General features: G+C 37.4%; 3 protein-coding genes across 3 annotated transcripts; all 3 read right to left on the reverse strand.

Moving 5' to 3' along the window:
• Positions 1-14: 14 nt before the first annotated feature.
• Positions 15-5,023, reverse strand: LOC103952657 (pentatricopeptide repeat-containing protein At5g67570, chloroplastic). Its single transcript, XM_009364310.3, is given in 11 exon segments — positions 15-895; positions 1,214-1,651; positions 2,345-2,502; positions 2,586-2,679; positions 2,899-3,012; positions 3,107-3,298; positions 3,390-3,471; positions 4,115-4,306; positions 4,428-4,729; positions 4,731-4,954; positions 4,957-5,023. Coding segments are annotated over 11 exon segments (2,607 nt in total). The 5' UTR covers positions 5,009-5,023; the 3' UTR covers positions 15-136.
• A 979-nt stretch (positions 5,024-6,002) lies between these two features.
• Positions 6,003-7,169, reverse strand: LOC103952696 (cytochrome b561 and DOMON domain-containing protein At5g47530-like). Its single transcript, XM_009364353.2, has one exon. The coding sequence runs from the start codon at positions 7,167-7,169 to the stop codon at positions 6,003-6,005; it is 1,167 nt and encodes a 388-aa protein (XP_009362628.2).
• A 3,646-nt stretch (positions 7,170-10,815) lies between these two features.
• On the reverse strand, positions 10,816-13,657 carry LOC103952655 (ADP-ribosylation factor-like protein 8a). The gene is given in 7 exon segments (XM_048575824.1): positions 10,816-11,179; positions 11,273-11,434; positions 11,782-11,900; positions 12,069-12,104; positions 12,201-12,245; positions 12,247-12,283; positions 13,440-13,657. Coding segments are annotated over 7 exon segments (555 nt in total). The 5' UTR covers positions 13,478-13,657; the 3' UTR covers positions 10,816-11,061.
• Positions 13,658-16,131: the final 2,474 nt, after the last annotated feature.

Raw genomic sequence — 16,131 nt, forward strand, 5'->3', positions numbered from 1 at the left:
AGGAAAGTTTCCCGAAGACTGAAACATAAAATTTGATATATGCATCTGTAAATACATTGAGTTTGAGAGTTGTAGGCCAAAATACTTTTCTTATATGCACATTGACAGAAATATGCTAAATTGAAATCTGAGATGTTCATCTTTCTGAAGGGATCTGGTTCGAATGAAAGGGGAAGAGTATCCCATCCCTTTTCCTTCTTTCCTTCCAAGCTTCCAGTATTTCATTTGCCGCGGGCAAATCCGAGTCGTGAGAATCAACTCCATTTACCAGTGTTTCAATTTCCTCATCGACTTCTGAGTGTTCTCCATCTTCATCTGAAACATAATCCATTGACCTAACCATGTCTATGTCTCTTCTGGTGCGGGTCTTACCAACAGAAAACTCATCTGAGGGAACGTCAATACTCTCACCAACAAGATGATCCCTCCCCGGCTTGGGGATACTATCAACCGAATCCAAATAATGATTCGGAATAACCAGTTTGTTACCATCAAATCCCTCGTTGCTATCGACCGAGGATGATGTATCTGTGGCTCCACTGCCAAAATAGCCGGAACTTGATAAGCCTCTTGATCTGTAAGACCGACAAAGATAAAGCAATGATCTTTTCAAGTTTATGACCGTGGCTTCCGATGTTACATCACAATTGTTTAGAGCATCCAGCAGTTCCTCTAAACCATCCTGACTGATCGCGTCTCCAATTTTCTCGAAAAGGTCCGTCCACTGCCTTTCGCTGATTTGAAACGGGGCGTGAGCCATGGCGCTGACCAAGGTTACGGCCCTCTTATAATCACGCCGGACTGTAGCTTGATATACCATTTCAGTGAAGAACAACGAATGGGGGATTTCTCCAGCTTCCAAAATTGCGTCAAATGCATGCTCGAGTAGATGGCACTGCATCAAACAGATTACGAAGTATAAGTTCCCGACTCATCCAGTGGTTACAGAAAACAAGACCGCAAAACCACACAAGTGATAGGGCTACTGAAAAAGATGAAACAAATCAAAAACCAGAATTTAAAAGTCGAGAGCTTTCAAGAAGAATCAAAAGGAGATCTACATGTTTCCTAATACCTCAATAAATTCTTGGATTTCATTCCAAACAAGGTGCATTTAGTGGAAAGATGAACACTATCACTGGACACAGTAAAAAAATAAAAGGGTTCGATGTAAGAAGACGAAGAAATAAAGGCCGTTAGCTCTATACTTTACCTTCCCAGCTCTGGATGCTTCCACAAGTAGCGATGCATGTTTACTTTGATCGATTTGATATCCAGACAAAGCCATTTCCTTGTACACATGTTCAAAGTATTCCCATTGTAGAGCACTGGCAGATGCCTTCAGCATTGAGATATATGTGTACTCATCGGGGGCAAGGGAAGTACCACCTCCATCTGGTAACGGATCAGAATCAGGTTTAACCGTCTTGATTTCTTCAAACAATTCTTTAGCTTTGAAAAACATATCGCTACGTCCAAAGACTTTCAGCATTGCATTTATGGTCCCTATGTTAGGGGAACACTGGGTTTTCATGTGTTCAAATATAGATATGCAGTCATCAATGCGTCTTCCCTCCATGGAAGATGTTATCATGCCTGTGAAGGTGACCTCCAAAGGTTTAGTATTTGGTACCTTTTTCATCTTCTCAACCTGCAGTAGGTATTAAAGACAACTTAGAATCAAGTGCTACTTTTCATGCCATAGCTAGCTGAATATAGTTTCACCTCGCCCCACATACATGAAACTCGTTAATAAGGTAAACGTTGCTTATTATGTAGAAAGAAAAATGTCTAATCAAGTGCCAAACATATCTCTGCAAACTCACAATGATCATCATTATATAAATGCACCCTTAAGAAAATTGTTTTAGGAACAAGTCCACCTAAAAATATTCAAAGCACCTACACAGGAACACAAAGTAGTAAACGAAACCAAGCAAAATTTGTAGAAATGAAGATCATCTATTCCACGACAACTACACTACAAATTAATTGTCCATGCTTCAATTCTTGATGATCTGGAATGCGTAGATAGTTGAATGCAAACGTGTATGACTTGTGCCACAAGAAACTTCCTATATTTGCAATAAACCAATCATAACAGTACGAGGACCACAGCGTAAAAACTTATTCCTTCAACCACCTCATTCAAGGAAAGAAAAAAGAAACCTAACAACTTGATAAAAAGAAAATGAATGACAAAAAACATGGCAGGAACTGCAGCAAGGATGACAATGCTGCCGAAGACTCTTCATCCACATATCATGCACAGTTTGATTACACCACATGTAAACAATTAAAGCCAATCACAATAGACCTAAATTCCACAGAGAAAGAAACTTACTTCTACCAGGGCATCCTGCCACCTGCCACTGTTGCAAAGGCAGCAAGCTAACTCATAATATACACTGCCTGTTCCAACCACTCCTCTTTGTTCCATATCCCTAACTGCTTCCACTGCTTCATCAATTTTCCCTTCACACCAAAAAGCTCTGACAATAACTGGGAAATGATGCATCATATATAAGTGCATAAATAATGATACAGCATCCAAATCATAGCACATGAGATACAAACAGAATTACCTTTGTAGTTAAGAGCTTTTGGAGCTTCTCCACTTTTTTTCATTTTCCTAAAGAGTTCGTGGACAAGGTCATATTTCCCAGATTGCAGCATTACCTTACAACAAGAAGCACCTCCTATTAGAGTAAGATGTACATTGCTAGCAATATAACTGATATATACAAATATCTGATGGTAAACAAATAATTCAAATCAAGACTTAAGTTTTTATTCTCGACCCCTGAGTCATTGTATTTCTGTATTCCTTTAGATCATAACAAAAAAGACCTATGCTTGAAGTATTACGCGTTAATACATGACATATCCAATTATTACCTCCATAGCAAGTCCATATGTTGCTCCATTAGGTTTCAGGCCACTCTTCCTCAACTGGTTAAAGACCCAAGATACACCCTTCCACTGATGGGTTTGAGCACAAGCATTCAGTAACTGGCAACCAATTTCGAAGAGAGAGAATCACATCAATGCAGAGATTAATCTATGACAAGGAATGACAGTGCAAAACATAAAATTGCTCTCTTACAGCATTATACACAATGACATCGGGTTCAACAACAGGGTCCCAGTTCATGCGAGACAAACTCTTATTTCCTTTGAAAGGTTTCTGCCTCATGCATTCAATAATCTTCAGCAATTCCTTTAGAAGACCGGTTTGACCAAGTGTAACCACAATGCTATGGTAGGCAGCAACATCAGGATATATGTTGAAATCTCCCTGAATGACTTGCATGTAAGAATTTATTCAATAAATCTCTATAAAGTATGACAGAGGATTCAGAAAAAAGTTGCAAAGAGCAAGGCATCACAAGCATCTGATTGAAAATGCGAAGAGCTTCATGGGGCCTTCGTGCCTTCCCAAGAACTGCCAAAAGTTTTGTATATACGAACCTACAACATGTATCAATTTGTCAAGAACACAAAAGAGGGTAGTTTAATGGATCTGTGTAGATTTATAACCGAGCCAATAGTAGCATATCAAGTCAGTGAAGTCACACACCAATACTTTATACAAAAAATAGCAAAGGCTGTAAAAGAAAAGATTTTGGAAGATTCAATAGAGTAGTTCACAGGCCAAAAGTTGTTGCCTATAACAAAAGCACTACAGTAGGGCATCTCATTGTTTTCAGTACATGACTACAGAATAATCAAAGTTCTACCAAACAATAAACAACCCACTTGAGGTACTTTAATCCTTCCCAAAATCAAGGTTGAGTTTGTTTCTGAATCTAAAACACTATTTGTTTGCGTGAGCAGGTTGATGTTCCTAAATATGGCTCCAGCACAAGAAAAATCCTTGCTTTTGCATTAAATCTATCCCAGAAAGAAAGCCAACAAAAACCTTTGACATATTGGATGACATCCTTGGCACGTATGACAATCGAGCTTCTTTCCATTATTCAAATTTTGAATTTTAAGACCCTTTAGTAGTTCAATTCAGGTCAGATTTTCCAAACTCACAAGTGGATATAGATAAATTGTGCTTGAAGAAACATACATGAAAGTAACCAAGGTTTTCACCAAATAAAGTTACCTGCTTTTGTAATGTTTATTCCCCTTATCATTGTATGCCCAATCCACAACAGACAATGCCTGTTTCCAACATCCCTTAGCACCAAGTCCTCCAAGAATTTTAAGCATCTGACCTTCAGTGAACTGCAACCCTGACTGTTTCATCATCTTCGAAAGCTTCCAGTCCCTCGCCGAAAACTCGGTCGAACTAAGCCTGCCCACAAAACCACCTCAAGAAAAATAAACAAAATTCCCAAAATTGACAAAACCCCAGATAGCACAGTATTCTAAAACCACTATCAATACATTCCAAAACCAAAACCCCCAATACATACCTATCAACAAGGAACTGAATCACCTCGCCCTCGCCACGTCTCCGCCGCTTAGAAGGGTCCCAGACCCTGTCTTCACCATTGAACCACTCTTCTTTCATCTCAATATCATCATCCAACACCCATTTCAACTCCTCGAGCTTCCGGGCCTCGAACATTTCCCTCAACGCATTCAGCTCCTCCTTCTTCAGCTTCTCTCCGCCGTACTCCGCACTAGTACTGGCGAGCTCTCGGAACCCAATTCTCTCAATCCCCTCCCAAGGCCTCCCAACCATGAATTCCTCGCCGCCACTCTTCGCTTTGATCAGCTTTGGTGAAGTCCCTGAACTCGCGCTTGAGAGTTCGGAAATGGGTTTCTTCGGCCAAGGCCTGTTTTTGGGTCTGCGAGAACGGCGGAGATGGATCTGCCCCCGCGAGGCGGTTGAGCTTGCGGTTGTGTTTTTGGATTTCTTTTTTGCGGACGGTGTGGACGATCTTGGGAGTTGGGTGGACGCCTTTCTTGGTGAGGTTGCGTTTGATTTTATCAGTGTCGGTTCGAATTGGGTGTGACGGACTTGCGGGAGGGAAGCTTGCAGAGCTTCCATGGCTCAAGGTGTGAAGTGAAGAAATCCGAGGGTTTTAGGCGCTAAAAACCCCAAGGGGCTAAGGTTTTTGTGAAGATAAAAATGGATGCGCGGACTCTCAGATTTGGAATTGGATAGCTTGGCCTCAGTGTCTCCTAGGTGCCCCCTAACCAACACACAACTCCGATTGGATTCTACAATTATTATAATTTTTAAAGAACTTTTATTTGTAACTGTTGGATTAAAATCTGACGATCTATCAGGAGGCTCTTAAACCCAAGTTGAGAAGAGGATCCAATTCCTGAGCTGACCGTTTACATGGAAGTAAGTAAATAATGTAGTCCAATCCGTAAACCGTAGCCCTTTGTAAGGCTTGGCTTATGCCCCGCCAGCATAATATAGATACTATCCTTTTTTTATTTAAAAAAATTCGCAAACTGGAGCAATTTTACCACAGTATAGTGAACTGTAGTTTTGGTTCTAAATAAGCACGTGAGACATGAACTCATTTTAAGAAGTAGATTGGAAAACTCCAAGAGATTGGTTTAGTGGAAAACGAGCATGAAATAGATGCTTTCTTTTTTACTATCGAGCAGAGAATAAACACGCTTATTGTTTGACCCGAAAATCAAAAGAATATTGCCGCTCAATAAGATACTAGAAAACTACATACAGGCACGTGTTTTATTTTGACAAAAAAATTTCGCCGACGTCAAGATTAGTACTTTTGTTAATGTTTGTGGGGATTATGGCTTCCGTCTAGTTATGGAATGATTTATGCATAAGTGGGCTTTATATATATTTGGATCATATAAAATTTCTACGTTTTTGACATTTTTATTTTCTAATTTTTTTTGGATGTTTAATAACGAGTCAGGTAAAAAATGTCAATTGCTAATGGAATGTAACAAAAATACTGATATAAAAGTGCATACATGTTACAGAAACCAACTATTTAATGTAAGTATTCAATTACAAAAAAATTCAACCAAGAAATAAAAATAAAAGTACATAGTTACACTATTGTTTGAGTACTCTCGACTATTTCTTGCCCTGTAGCTCGATTGCTTCTAAACCTCGAAAGGAAAGAACCTAGTTTTCGTAGCTCTAGGATTGCAGCGATGCATCCCAAAGTACCGATGATGGCAATGTAAGCCAATTTCCACTTGTTGGCCGGCTCCAATATGTCAAATCCTTTGAAAATATTGACGATGCTTAGGACGATTGTTCCATACCCCACAACCCAATGAAACCAGTTCCAATATTTCCTATTCTCGTCTGTCTTCTTCGGCCTCAAACAAAGAGCCACCGCTACTTGAATCGTGGCAAGGGCAAACAGAGTGATGCCGATGCATCTATGCCCTTTGTACTGAATCCCCGGAGATTTAGAGCCAAGAAAAATTCCAGTTCCCCACCCTGCAATCCCTCCAAGAAAAGCCAGCATTTGGCATCCTCTGTGAGCATGAAACCATGCCGGATCGGCCCCTTCGACTGTCTTGAGATACCTTGCAACGATTATGCCGATCGGCATAAGTATGCCCCAACTGATGGTATTGATAATTCCATGCGCATATTTTAAGGCGGACGTTGAAGTACTTCCCTTGCTTGTTTCAATTTTCCCGGAAAGAAAATCCAAGGTTCCAAAAGATTGCACGTTGGGTCCTGAAAGCGAGTGCATTCCGGGAGTGTTTCCAAACATGGGTCCTTGCTGCCAGACGTGGTGCACAACGCTGACATTGTTCGGAAGGCCTATGGTTGCAAAGATGATGAATTCGTTATTCTCAAAAACCGCAGAGACGTCGTACAAAGGGAAGCTTACATTCCCTTGTTCCAAATGTGTCCCGTAACTTTTAAGTGGTGAAGAGTAAACAGTAATAGTTCCGTCGGTTCTTTTGTAAGCGACAATGGCTTGTGAACCGACCATGCCAGTGGACGTAGGGTTTATGGCCCATGCAACCCATCTCGAGTCACTCACCACGGATTGTGAGAATGCAATGTCAACCGTGGCTGTCGACGGGTAGTAATTCCAGTGGATCGTCGAGTTCAAAACGGGCAGAGTACTGCATGCGGCGAAGGTTTTCTTGTTGGAGAAGATACGGCTCGTGCACGGCGGTTGTGCGGCGGCTGAGGAGAAGACGGTAAACAGTAAGCAAATAACAAAGATAAACTTGGAAAGTGCCATAATTGTGTCAGTCGGGTTACAATTTGGAAGAAAGCAAGAGTTGATCGTTTGTTGTGGTTCATTGGCTTCTGCCTATGCCTATGTATACACATTGCTAATGGAATGATTTCATAATCCTACATGGAGTAGGACTGCTCTGGTTGCGTGGGAACCAAGCCATATATTTTCTAACTAGGAAAAGGAAACCCAATGTCAGGTGGTTTTCCTGTTCAAATCTTTTAATTAATATTCATGTTAATATATAATATATATATATATATATATATATATATATATATATATATATAGATTGCTAATGACATGATTTCATAATCCGACATGGAGTAGAACTGCCGGTTGCTTGGGAGCCAAGCCTTTTCTATTTTCTAACTAGGAAAAGGAAACTCAATATCAGGTAATCCAATTTCAATTCTAATTAATTAAGGGTAATTTCCTTTTGAAGAAATTAGGTTCATGTTCATGTTTTTTCTATTTCATTGATTAAAACTTTATTCTTTTTAATTTTTAATCAAGGTCCTTAGGTTTTAATAAACGCCATTAATTATTTCAATAATAAAATATTTACATATCAAGATAATCATTTCAATTAAATTGTATTTCTAAATATATTCATTTAGTGTTAGAAACGTTACATTTTGTATATTTATACATTTGGTATACTTATATTTATTGCTAAATTTTGTATCATATATTTCTATTTTTAGTTTATGCCCATTTTTAATTTGCAGTAAATTTTTTTAAATTGTATTGTTAGATCTCACATCGCCCAGGGAAGAGGATCATCTATGACTTATATGTACATGCCCACCTCCTATAGCACGAGACCTTTTGGGAGCTCACTGGCTTCAGAGTTTCGATAAACTCCGAAGTTAAGTGAGTTCACGGGAGAGCAATCCTAACCATATATTAATTTCTTTTTGTGCCCATATTTTTTAAACTTTTATTTGTACTCATAATTTTTTAACCTTTTATTTGTATTCATAATATGTTTATAATGTGCCCATTTTTCTTTTAAAATGTACCACTTTATTAAATGCAAAATGTACCATTTTGTTTTGTTTTGTAAGTATCATTCTTTTTATGTAAAATGTACCATTTTTTAATGTAAAAATCTATTTATTTATTTTTATCCAAAATGTACCCATTTTTTAATATGAAAGTACCCTTTGTTTTTTTTTTTAATGTAAAATGTAACCCATTGTTTTTTTATATAAAATGTACCCATCTAATTTTTATAAAACGTGCCGCTTTTTTTTTTTTTTTTTTTTGAATAAAATGTATTCTCTTTTTTTTTTTTTTTGTGAAATGGACCCACATTTTTATATAAATGTATCAATTTTTTATAGGTAAAATGTACCCTTATATAAATGTACTCATATTTTATAAAAATAAAAATAATTTTGGAATGCATCCATAAGCAATATTTTTTTTGGTTGAAACCCATAAGCAAATTTCAATAATTAAATTGGTCGTATAAATAAAAGCAAAATAACGGTTTGAGTCTTTATTGGTATTATTGCATCTCTTTTGTTATTATGTCATTTATGTGGCAAGAGAGGGATTTCAATCTAAAACCTAAAGGGGCCAAAGGGGGCATTTGTTTGCCCACAATAAATTTCCTTGGATTGGATTGGGTTAGCTGGGATTGATGGCCGGTGTTTGATGCGAACAAGGATTACCATTGATGAGATTAAGTCGGACTCACACCGACTAAGTCTTTCGCTAGGTACTCTTAGCGAGGACCCCCAATATGTATGGGATTGCTAGTCCCGTCCCCAAACCTGCTCCATTTGCCCACATCGTCTATATGTTGTGTCGTCTGCAAGCGTTCCTCTGCAACACCCTCTAATCACCGCCCAGATCTGAAACAAAGTCCCACCCACTGCCCAAACCTCAAAATCAAACCATCAAAATTAAAAAAAAAAAAATATATATATATATAACAACAAAAAATTCTAACCGCAAAATTCAAAATCCACCCATTGCTAAAAAATTTTGAGATGGCTTTGTAGACGGAGAAGCCAACGCATGTATCAGATGGAGGAGAGAGATCCAAAATTTTTTGGAAAAAAAAGGATGAGGAAGGTGGAGATACTTAATGGCGGCAAGAGGTTGAAGAGGATGAGTTTGTTTTGAAGGATTTGTGATGAGCTTTACACTTGCGTTTTGCAAGAAAAAGAGGGAGGAAAGAAGAAATGAGGCAAAGTCAGAGGGAGAAGAAAAGAAAAGATGCTTGGGAAGGGTAGTCTTTTAAAAGTTAAAAAAGTAAAAGGTGAATAAATAATAAATATGCATTAAATAATATAAAATATTATTATATATACATTAAATAATATAAAATCTTACTATATATGCATTAATTAATATAATATTATAGTCTCTTAATTATCTTGCTTTTTAGTCTAACACTGCACCAAATGTTTCTCTAAATTAGTCCAGCATAGTCTAATCTAGGCCAATCCAGCTTAATCCCTAAAGTTAGTCCAATTCGAAATAGTCTGGTGCAACAAACGCACTTAAAATGTATAAAATTTAAGTCTATAACAATTAGAAACGAGCACCGCAACTAAACTATCACTTTCCTTTTTTCCACAACGTAAAATGTCATACGAGTTAAAAAGTGAATAACAGTAATGTGAATTTTAGGGTCATCACCTGCATTCTGAATCCTTGAAGCTGAATATATATTTTGTTTCCGGTGTGATCTTTCCATTTCAAAAGGAAGGTCGCCGAACTGGTAGCCGAAGACAAAGCAAGTTGGTGAAACTTGAAGTCAGACAATTAACACCACTATTTTAAAAATCCCCGTCTAGCACCACCTAGGCGTTAGGCGGCTAGTTACCGTCCTAATTAATGCCTAAGCATTTGAAAATTAAAAAATGACGCCTAGACCACCTAGTTACCCCACCTAGTCCGTCCAAACTCGTCTAGGCACATGCCTAGGTTGCGACTCACTTAGACAGAAAATACATAACTTTCAATTTGCATTTAATTTTTTTTTCAATAAATTGTAAGAGACTTGTTGAATACTTATATGAGCACACACTATATACTTGTTCCCCATGTTTTGATTACGTTCCAATACTTCATAATACATATGTCATTCTATTTTGTAGTTTATGATGAAATTATTTATATTTTAAGTATAAATAGACACTTATTTACATGAAATATAATGCATTTACTTAAATCCGTCTAATCCGTCTAAACTCCTAGCCGCCTAGGCGCTAGGCCCCAACCTGCCGTCCAACTAACGCCTAGCGTCTTTTAGAACCTTAATTAACATTGAATCAGCTATCTACAATCCAAGCCCAGGGATTAACAATATCCATCCGGAGATGGAGAGTGTTTCGTTCTCAAACTCAACTGACAGATAAGCTGATGTGTCTGCTCAACTGCGCTTGCGCTACTAACTTGATGCATGATCTCAGGAAGAAGATTAACAATGTATCTTTCCCATCAACTGCAACAGATTGGATTTGTCGTTTAAAACGTAATGGTGAAATGAGATAACGGCGTCATGGGAAGGAAAACGTCTCTTATTTTAATTAACCTTGAAATGAAAAATATAATCCTCTTATTATGAATTTATGATTGCAAAATCTACGGTTAACGTTTCATTTTTCACATGCGTGACGAAAAAAGCTAGTCTCCAAAACCTCCATGAATTCCAATATGTAAATGTAGGCAGATGTCTGGGGGAGAAAAGGGAGACTAGGAGACCAAAACAACCCCAGATCGTCCCCAGTCAGAAGAAATGATACAGTAGAATACAGTACAACAACAAAATAATCAGCAACCAAGTTAATCAAACAAGTGAATCCCGCCACCAACACCCCGCACGCGAAGAATTCTTTTATAAAAATCAAAAGCAGAGAGGTAAAACCATCTCTCAGCTTTTTGATTTCGAATGCTTTACAAGCCAATCGATAACTGAGTCGATGTTGGTTGAGTTCTTGCATGAGATCATGAAGCAACCAACTTCTCTATCGGTAATCGATTTCAGTCCCCTGCACCAGCAGAATGGTATGATCAGTACCAAAACAACACGTCTTTTTCTATTTTTTGGTAAGTTTCAATAATAAAAGCATAATTGGACTTACATTTCATCAGTTAATGCCTGTTTACTGAGAGCTCCCGGCTTGTCAATCTTGTTTCCGAGAACCAGTAGTGGGATCCCGCTTAGTGAGTTTTTGCTGAGCAAATCATGAAGCTCACTGCTTGATACACTCATGTTATCTGGATCCGCAGCATCAACAACATAACTGCAGCAAACAAGAAGTTGCACAACTTTTCTTTAAGTCTTCATAATACAAGGATACAAGGATCAACTCAACTTAATCATTAGTCAATGTATACTCTGAATCATTGACACTCGCCTACCAACAAACATGAGCCGCTAACCACAACATCTGAATATCAGCTAATGGTCTTTGACACATAAAAGAAATCAATTGCTGAACAAATTGGGTTTGTTTGACCAAAGAAAGGCGAAGGGTTGGGGAAAAGGTATACAATATTAACAAACATGCAAAGGCAATTTCGTTTTACAACTAAAGTTTTTAATTATTTAAAAAGTAAAATCAATTGAGATAGAAAAGTGGTTACATACACTATAGCAGAAACGGCACGACAGTATCGCTCCCACATGCTGCGAAACCTGGGTTGACCTCCAAGATCCCACAACTTTATTGTAACATTCCCTTTGGTCACCTTCTTCATATTGAATCCCTACCTGAAAATTGAATCAGATGACCACATTGTCATTAATTAACTAATTCACTCACTAGAAAGACATTGGATGGATGAAGCTCTTCATAAGAGGTACAAATATCTGGTTTAAGAATATTGTTTATAAGAAAATGTAGTGGCAATTATAACCCTTTTATAAAGATAACTTACCGTAGGGATCATGTCCTCGCTGTATCCACCCGTCTGAAAACAGAAAATACAGTTTTCAACACATCAGCCAAACAAGTAGACAGAAAGGAAAGAGACACCCATTCAAAGTCACTGTGCTGATTTACTTACCGCTACAACATTTACAAGAGAAGTCTTTCCAGCATTCTGAAGTCCCTATCAAAGATAGTTCCATTTCCTGCTTAAAAAAGAGGCTGTAATGACATGACAATAGCGTAAGCACAGGCAGTGTGAACAACTGACATAGAGGTCAGATAAACTAATACAAATATAGAACGCCCAATGTTGCAATAACCACTCAAAAAGTTCTAATTGCAATTCCCACAACCCAAAGAGGAAAAAAATTTAGCTCAGCAAGAAAGTTATTACATCTGCAGTTCTACATTTCATTCAATGTCTCAACACAAGCCAAGACTACACAGTATCATATACACAAGTTTCCCAATTGAAAGAAGCGTAAGTCACTGACATACGTTAAAATTTGACAAAGAAAGATCAAAATTACATATACATACAATTTGGTATATAGTGAGTGATATTATTCAAAACACGTTATCGCTAAATCTAAAATATCTCCTAATTTCTAACATTCTGCAACATTAGGAGTCCACATTGTCGTTTCCTTTTACCAATCCTTTAGCAGCTAAATTCAAGTTTCCCTCTTATAGGCCGGGTCGGGCAGCCTAGAATGAATTTTGGCCCTTCTTTGGTTTAGATGAGCGAGTGTGCCACCATATTAGCCGACGTAGAAAAGATGTGAAAGTGATTGTGTTGCGCCAAGGATTTGACTTTTAATCAAACGATTGTTCTACTCCTAGGAAAGAATTGTGCCTATTTCAGCTCAGCAATTTAACTCAAGGCAAAAGCAACCCAAATAAACAGAAATACACATAAAAACATATATTATCAATAAACAGGCAGCAATCATTGCTAGGGACAATCAATCCAGAATATACTGTATAAACTTACATTCACCTACAAGGCAAAATATAGCTAAAGAAAAAAGAAGTTTGGCAAAAACTAAAAATTAAAAAGCAAAAGGAAACCATTTTGAGCTTCTTTTTTTTTGGGTTTTCTTTTCCACCATCTTTTTATGAAACCCAAAAGCAACTTATGCATTTAAACCTTACAACCCAACAAATTCAAATCAAAATCAAAATCCCACTAAAAAAATTGTTACTTTCAAACCCAAAACAAAAGTAAAATCTTTGAACCAAGTTCCTGTACATTCCGCACATGTAAAAAACAATAAAAAGAAATCTAAATTCCATGAACAAATGTATCAAGACTGGATCGTACAACAACCCCAACAAATTGAAAACCGAAACAAGAGGGAGAGGGGGGGCTAACCTGCGGAGCCAATTGAGAAAAGCTTCCCACAAACCCATTGACGAATCTTGATTTCTCTGCGCTTAGAGAGAGAAAGAGGATGAGAGAGAGAGATCTCTACGGACACAATCACTCTGCCTCCCCCCGAATCGAGCCTTCGGCTTCTTCGTCTTCCTTCTTCTTCTACCGATTACCACTCCTCCTTCATAAATACGAATTATTTCTTTTTTGTTTGTTTTCTATCTCTATGCAATCTCTGAATAATTTGCTTGTCTAATGTCCAGTGAAATCCTGACCGTCCACGAGTACGGTCGGACCCTGCAATTTGGACGGTTGAGATTCATTTTACAACAAACACAATCGCTGGCCGCACGCTCCGTTTATTAGGACCAATCAGATGAATCTCTACGGTTTAGGAAGGGTTGCTATCGTAATACCAGTAGTTGGGAGCGACTAATACGGACCAATAATAAGCTGGCTCATTTTGACGTGGCAGAAAATCGTTGGTTGAACCGTTACGGGTATGGAGAGTGTATGTGGAGTGAATCAACCCTTTGTACAGCAAGGCTGATGTCGAGGAACTTTCGAGTGGCAGAGTTGTCTTGTTTCTGTTTGTGTTTTGTGTTTATTTTTGGTAATTATTTGTTTTTGTGCTCGTTAAGCTAAATGGATAATTAATGTAAAGAAAATTTTATTTAAATTCATGTAACCTTTTTATACACTTAATATAATTTTTTTTGTACTCATTTGATTTTTAACTAAACTATCAATAGCTCTTTAAATCTAAATTTATTATCTTAAATACCCTCACAAACCCAATTTAATCTGCAATGAGGCTGCGCATCAGGTGGCATCTTATGTCACACGTGTGGGGTTTTCATATGTGGGATTGCTTTGAACCAGAGTGGTTGTTTAATTATGTGGCTTCTAATGTAAATATTTCAATTCGTATCTAATAATATTTTGATTTTCGACAAAAATAAAAAGAAAAAGAAAAAAACCCACACAAATCTAATTCAATCTGTAAATTTATCTTTACACCATTTAAAAAATTAAAAACCCAAAATCAAAGCATTTTATTTTTCTCAACTCCGAAAGCTTAATTTTCTTCTCCTTCCCAATCTTGTTCATAAATATCTCTACCAACTTTATTTATTTGTGAGTGTTCATCTTTATCTGTTTTCTCCCCAATTCTTATCGTTATTCGCACCTATAGAAATCACTTTCAGCTTATCATGCTTTGCCTAAGATACCTTGGTTGTTATTACCCTTCTAATGTGCTAGAATATGAGCCCTTTTTAGGTTTCTGTAGCATGTTATGTTATGATTGGATGTAAATTAATTAAAAAGAATAATTATTTGTCGTTACACGATTGATCCTCATATTTTTGTTGGTTTTGGTATGGTTGTTGGCATACTTCACGTAAATGACTATTTTTTTGTTGTGTAGAAGTTAAATATTTTATGCTTTAAATGCATGTTCGTTGTGTTCACTAAGACTTTTCCTTCATCAGCTTTGGTAAATGATTTCAAAGACCCCATACTTAAGGTAATGTGTAGAAGGATAACAACATCTTAACCTCTACACTTTCTCCACTTTCTCTTTGACGACGCTTTATTCCTTGTCAATTAAATAGACCATAATATGTTATCAGCACGCTCATTCGCTGCACTAAGAAATCTAATGTGGAATTTTTTGCTACAAACCAGTTCATCAATAACATTACGCACTCAGGTTCTTTCAAAATAACGGTTTTTATCTCGATATTTCTTCAGCTTTGATTGCATGAACATTCATTATAATGCATAACTTAACTTTGTACTTACGAATTTTAGATTCTACATAAATTGTTCATGTATTATATTCATTATTGTTGGATTATGTGAATTTCTATTGAATATGTATAGAATTATATAACTTTTTCAAAAAAAAAAAAATTAAGGTTACGTTGGAAACCCTGCAAGTAGCGGTTCGAGCTTCGTCGCTGAACCCCGAGCCGCTAGCACCAGGTCAGCAACATGTGTGGCTGAGCCGAGCCATGAACCCAAGCTAGAACACAGATGCTCCCTTGGAACCCAAAACCCATGACATCATTTCAACGTCGTCCACCCCCAAAAACCCGACATCATTAACGGTGTCGCCACTGCCAAAACCGACGCATGCATGGCATGCAACCATGCCCAGCCACCACGGTTGCCATCCCCGACGACCAGCAATTGTCCCCGTCATGATCTTGACCGAGATTCATACAAATCTCACCAGATAATCCTAACTCGAATCCGAGGATTTCTTTTCATTTTATATTATTGTGGTCTATTTTGTCTAAAGTCATTCCTTATTAACTTATTATCAATATTTTTCTTTTAAATCTTATATTGTTGTGGCCTATTTTCTCTGAAATGAAGGAGAGAGAGTGCAGCAAAGAGAGATAAGAGAGAGTTGAGGAGTTTCTTATGTGTATTTCTCATTGTCTGTGGCTTTTATAGTAAATTGAAAATGATTGCTTACCTTGTAAATAATATGATCATAAAGGGATAATATCTTCTAGTATCCTAAAGATAGTCTACTAATGATTTACACACATGTGCTAGAATTTATGTCACAACACTCCTCTAAAGTGTGTAGATACTTAAGTAGATTTCGTATTAGATTTTCATGGATGATGTAGAAGCACTTGATGAAGTCTTCTCGTCTAGTCGGCCCATTGAGCGA

The sequence above is a fragment of a genome, unplaced genomic scaffold, assembly GCF_019419815.1.
Source record: "Pyrus x bretschneideri cultivar Hongxiangsu unplaced genomic scaffold, Pyrus_bretschneideri_v1 Contig8, whole genome shotgun sequence".
Lineage (NCBI taxonomy): Eukaryota > Viridiplantae > Streptophyta > Magnoliopsida > Rosales > Rosaceae > Pyrus > Pyrus x bretschneideri.

Excerpts from the sequence above, each read along its gene's own strand:
- LOC103952696 (XM_009364353.2), bottom strand. The coding sequence starts at position 7,169 with ATGGCACTTTCCAAGTTTATCTTTGTTATTTGCTTACTGTTTACCGTC.